Below are 6302 nucleotides of genomic sequence, written 5' to 3' on the forward strand. Positions count from 1 at the left end.
AGTAATAACTCAAAGCTCGAGGGGTAAAAGTAGCAAATTCTTTTTAATTACTCAAGTCCTTCGGATGATAAATAAATGAAGATGCTTTTTATCTAACTTTTCTGATTTTTTATTGAATTAAATGAACAATTATTTAAAATTGTATTGGCACGCCGGGGGGATTATAGAAAGTGCGTAAAATGCTAATAAATTTCTGAAATTAATAAAGCTTTGAAAGTGTCCCTATTAATTTATGGAAGTAAAAATGTTGACCTGAATAATCGTCTAAAATTATTCAGAAATCTTTGGGAGTGCAAAATTATCTTATTTATTATCCAAGGACCCTGAGTAAGTAAAGTAAATTACGGGAGATCGAAAATCAGGTGTCAACAGAGAGTATCCCATATGTACTGCCATTATTTCCCTAGGATTAAGCTTGTCACTTTCATGTACTGCTTTGGCAAAGCACAAACAACCTAGTACTTTAAGATGACTAAGTGAAGGAATTGTTCCATGCGGTATCTGATCAGGTGACTTGTTGTTAATAACTTGTGAAGGCATTCTATTTATAAGATAGACAGCTGCTAACACACAATGACCCCAATACTTGATAGGGATATGTCCCTGGAATCTAATGGCTCTACATACTTCTAGTATGTGCTTGTGTTTCCTCTTAGCTCCTCCATTTTGCTGAGGGGAATATGCACCGGAAGTTTGATGTACAATCCCAATTGATTTAAACAGTGTATAGCATAATGAATTAATAAACTTAGTTCCATTATCAGACCTTATGAACTTAACCTTTTTATCAAAATGAGTAAGAACATATGCAGGAAACTGTTTAAACATAAGATACATATCAGTCTTGAATTTTAATAGAAATAAATATGTCATTCTAGAGTAGTCATCAACAACTGTTAGAAAGTATTTATTTCCATCATATGTGGAAATTTTGTAAGGTTCCCATACATTAAAATGTAAAAGATCAAAACAACTACTACTCTTTATACTACTACTAGGAAATGGCAACCTAACTTGCTTTGCACTAGGGCAAACCTTATAGTTTTTTATACTTGACTTGCAATTTTCTAAAGTAGCAACAACCATTCTATGTAAGACCTTGGAAGAGGGGTGCCCAAGTCTTTTATGCCACAAACATATATCAGATTCACTAATAGAACTACTGTTAGGAGAGTTTATAGAAGCAGAGAATTCTTTAGAAACTAGTGAGCACTTTTCTGCAGCAATTACTGAGCTTGTTTGTACTGATGGTAACAAGTATATTCCATCCTTTTCTCTGCCAATCGCTTTCACCCTCCCAGTGAAGAGATCCTGAAATACGCAAAAGTTAGGAAAAAAAGCAACTAAACACTGCAAAGCTTTATTAACTTGAGAAACTGGTAGAAAGTTAAACTTAAATTTTGGAATATGTAACACATTGTCAATCCTGCAACCACTAGTTAGTAGACTTTCCCAATATGAGTAACATATGCTACATCACCAGTAGGCAAAAAAACTTTTCTAGTTTTATCATACTCAAGCCTTGTGGAGCTTGTTAATAGATCAGGATCTTCTACCATGTGATTGGTAGCTCCTGTATCAACAATACACTCTTTTTGGCTTTTGACAGATAATAAAAGCAATATCCATACCAGCAGTGTTAGCTACAGCAGTAGTCTGTGCACCATTCAACATGTTAACTATTTGGTCATACTGATCCTTTGTGAAGAAGCAGGGCATCTGAATTCCTTGTTGGCTTGAGACTTGTGAACCAGTTGAACCATTTTGATTTACCATATTCTGAGCAGATTTCTGTGAACTTGTTGCTTGAGTTTTAGCCACCACATTGTATGCATTAGAACTAGGATGAGAACTAGAATGATTCCCTCATTTCTTCTTGAACCTATATGAAGGATAGCATATGACGTTATAGCAATTCTCCTTCATGTGGTTTCTCATTTTGCACGCTTCACAATACAGATTAAGATTCTTTTTGAACCTTTGTCCATTTGTACCATTTGTTGGTTTAGCACTGTATAGTGCAGTTGATTCATAGACTCCTACACTAGAAGCAGGTGGTGCTCCAAGAATGCCACCAAGAATATCATTATTTGCAGACACAACCTTTTGACTTTAATCACTCCCCAACATAGAATAGGCTTGATTTACAGAAAGCAAAGGGTTCATTAATATAATCTGACTTCTAGACTGAGTATAATTCTCATTTAAACCCATTAGAAATTGATATAGTTTTTGTCTCTTCAAGAAATCAAAGAAATCTTTTGACTTAGGACAGTTACAACCAGAACTTGGTACAAGATTTTCAAATTCAGCCCAAAGTTCTTTCAATCTAGAGTAGTAAACTGGAATTGTAGCAGTACCTTGAACTAAAGTGGCAATTTTCCTATGAAAATTGAATGAACGAGATCCATCCACTTTATCAAATCTTTATTTTAAATCCGGCCATACTTCACTAGCATCTGATGTATAACCTGCACCATTCATTAGATGAGGTGCTACAAAATTCATTAGCCATGAAAGCACACTTGCATTACACCTTTCCCACTGATGACTATACTTTTCATTAAACTTATTTTTAGTCCAAGAACCATCAACCATGCCCAATTTGTTTCTACCAAGTAAAGCAATTCTCATATTTCTTTTTCATGAAAAGTAATTATCACCAGTTAACCGAAATGAAATCAAAGAAATACCACTAGTATCACCTGTAGCAAGATAAAGAGGATGCGTAGCTTCAACTACTACTCCTTGTCCCATGGTTTCATCAACTACTGCATTGTTGCATTTGTTTCATTGTTGTTTCTAGTGCCAGTACCAAATTCACTATTAATGGCCATTTTCAAGCTTTCAAGATAGCCTTTTTTTTTTTTGAACACGAATTGATTTTGTAGAAAATAGAAGAAATGAACTGACTAAACTTTGGATCGATTTAATCTCGATTTACGAGCTAATGCTCTGACACCATGTTAACTTTCAGATTGAGGAAGAAGAGATTGATAAGAAGATGAATCTTAGAGAAGAAGAAGAATGAAAATGTATTCATTAACTTGAAATATACAGCTGTAGTATACAATATATATACTACTACTAACTACCTTGACTTATAACTAACTAACTAACATTAGTAAATGACTAAACTACCCTTCTGATACATATTACATTGGATTACTCTCAATAGCTCCATTCCAATTGTCAATAACAACTTTAATAGCCAATCTGATACGTTAAACAACAATTTTTTATTCTTGTAACGTACAAATTAAATTTGAGAAGTTGCCATTACTTAAACATATATAAACCAGAAACATTTCTGGGAATGACGAATGTAATGAATGGTCATTCCATTCATTTGCTTAATGCGGTGAATGGAAAAGAGAGATATCTTGAAAGCTGAAAGACTTGAAACTTTAATATATGAGGTTATGAGGTGAACATTATGTTGTGTGACTAATTCTTTTCAACACCAGATTCTCCTTCGAGTTTTTTCCTCTTTGTACAACATAATTATCCAAAAACTAACTTTCGTTTTGAACTAATTCTTCACACCGTGCAGTTTCTGACCATTTCTTATCGTTTATCAATATCAGATTATGCGCTAAGATTATTAGCGATGGAAAATAGAGGTTGGTAATATTTGAAGCTTCCTACTACAAGGTGAATTCTTTATTTAGTAATGTTCTGTTTTTACCTGCAAAATTTGTTGAATTTCATTGTTATCATTTTTTTCCCTAATTGTTGCCTTTGGACTTAGATTTTATGCATTTTATGTGCATACAATAGTTTATTAGTACGATATTTAATGCGAGTAACAGAAGAAGATAAATGAAACGTGAAGAAATATTACTACCAAAATGGCTTAATCATTTCAAGAAATTCGGGGACGACCTAGAGACAATTAAAGATAAAGAGATATTATCACCGGATAATGTTGAACCAGCCAAGGAATTGTCCAAAATTCTTGCAGGTCAAGAAAGTCTTCAATTTTTTATTAAGTGATTAATTATAATTTTTCCTTCAAATAGACACTATTCACTTTGAAAATGCTTGTGAAAATTATCTAATAACAATATATTCAAACCCTAGGTTAATGAAAAAAAATTAATGTTCTATTGAATTACTATTTAAAAGTTTGAAATTAAGTTTTTATATCACTCTATATGATGATATGAACTTCCAACATGAGATATGGATTCATTATTATAATATTTTGATTTATAGAAAATTAAGGTTGGTTAAGGGAAAGGGTCTGGGGCAAACAGCCATGTGTTATGTCCTTTTCTTTTCAGTATATCATTGTTATGCTTATTAGGATGTTAGTTCACATTTATATTGTAAAGTTTTCTTTTCTCGGTAGAAATAAATGTATTAAATTAAATGTGGACATTAATGTGTATATCTTTATTTACTAATTATCTACGGTATTCCTTTTAAATATATTTTTCATAATTACAGGAGAAATATATTTTATAACCGCGCGAAGCGCCGGCCTTTTCACTAATGTACAGGATAAGGATCTACTGTGGCCTTCTAATCTTTGGACTTTTAGAGAGATGCAACAGAAACTTTTTCTTACCGTTCAAATTTCTAATCTAAAGTCCGATTCATTCCCATTGGCCTTTTTCCAGTCTCCAAAAGAGATGCACGTTCCCATTTTTCTTTAACCCCTTTTACCCATGAAACTAATCATTGAATTAAACTAGAAACTAATTTACTTTTCTCGAAAATCCTGATAATTATCTGATTCATTCGAACTAGCTATACTTATAGCAAAACATTTTTCTTCTGCTCTTTGTTCTTCTTTTCTAGTATTTGGTAGTTATTCTTGTTTGCAACAAATTTTAATATGCGGAAATAAATTATAACCACAAACAAAATATGAAGAAACATATATTTTATTGATAAATATTGCGGGTACAAAATCTGTTTACTCCCTTGATTCTTCTCTCTTAATATTTCTCCGTAATTCGAGAGTCGTTAGTAGCTTATTTCTCGAACGTAATATGATTTGGATTTGGATATGTGGACTTTCTTGGGATGTATTTGATCTCCATGAAAGGATATTGTGAATCTTCTTGAAGTATTTGGTTGTCAAGAAATATCCGGCCACATATTGACCTCTTCTTGAATATCCATGAGTTTATGGGATATCTGAGATGTCTTTTCAAGGGAATGTGTGTCCCTTTATATAGGCTTAATCTAGGGAGATGTCTTTTCAAGGGAATGTGTGTCCCTTTATATAGGCTTAATCTAGGGTTTAGGGTAGAGTAGCCTCCAAGAACCCCTAATGGACATTAGAGTTTGAAGATGGATTGAACTCGTCTTATAGAGTTCTATTTCAAATACGGTAAAATTTCGATGTCCACAATTTTAACTTTCATTTTTTGGTTATTATTCTGAATTTTCTTGTTATTGTTATAAAATTTTTAACTGAATGATATTTGCTTGCTCTGGGAAAATAAAAATCTAAAATTTACTTGCTCAAGTAAAGGAGATTCATCACAATTTAGTACAGTATTTTTGTTAATATTTTTAAGCTAATGAAAGTATAATTTTATCGATCACTTCAAGGCTAACTGATTGTGGGGGTTTTTCTGATCAAGATTGCTCTGAGTTTTTTCCCAAAGGCTGTGGATGAATTCCTTGAAATACAAAAAGAAAGCATAACAACTATAATAAGTAAAATATGGTAATCGCACCCTGAGAAAGTTTATTGATTTTCCTATCACTAGTACTGATGAGTGCGCGAAGGTGCAGGTCAAGATTCATCTCTTGTTCAAATCAATTGTTTTAAGTTATATTGAACTAGAGCCCGTTTGGCTTAGCTTATAAGTTGCTGAATTTTCAGCTTTTTTGAGTATTTGACTGGCAAGCTTATAAGTCATTCTGTGCATAAAATAAGTTCAAAAAAATAAATTGGAGTAGCCCAATTTTTTTTTTTTTTTTTGGCTTATAAGCTGCTTTTTTTTAAACTAAGCTAAATGGGCCCCTAGTACATGGACAGGTGCTTAAATTTGGCCTCAGCTGGCAAGTATACCCTTCAACTTTGGGTGTGCATAAGTAAGCACCTTAACTTGTCTCCACTTTGTCAGTTGAACATCCTAACTTACAAAATGAATCTAGACACCTCCAAAATTTATGTAACATGTCAGCATTTGTGTTTAGGTTCAACTTTATACAAGCTGAGATGCCTACTTATACACACTCAAAGTAGTTGAAGGGCATACTTGCGAGGCCAAGTTTGAGGGTATGTATATGTATCCTCCTTATTTTTGTTTCCAACTTCCAGAAGGAGCATTTTAGAT

At 32.9% G+C, this 6302-nt stretch overlaps 1 protein-coding gene across 1 annotated transcript; it reads right to left on the minus strand.

Annotated features, from left to right (window-relative positions):
- Positions 1 to 225: 225 nt before the first annotated feature.
- On the minus strand, positions 226 to 2634 carry LOC132613224 (uncharacterized). Its single transcript, XM_060327263.1, has 8 exons — positions 2472 to 2634; positions 2149 to 2366; positions 1958 to 2103; positions 1632 to 1852; positions 1449 to 1573; positions 1036 to 1311; positions 346 to 816; positions 226 to 252 (listed from the first exon to the last, which is right to left on the minus strand). Exons 1-8 carry the CDS (start codon positions 2632 to 2634, stop codon positions 226 to 228), a joined length of 1647 nt encoding a protein of 548 aa, XP_060183246.1.
- Between the last annotated feature and the right edge of the window lie 3668 nt (positions 2635 to 6302).

The sequence above is a fragment of the Lycium barbarum genome, chromosome 10 (assembly GCF_019175385.1).
Source record: "Lycium barbarum isolate Lr01 chromosome 10, ASM1917538v2, whole genome shotgun sequence".
In the NCBI taxonomy this organism is placed as follows: domain Eukaryota; kingdom Viridiplantae; phylum Streptophyta; class Magnoliopsida; order Solanales; family Solanaceae; genus Lycium; species Lycium barbarum.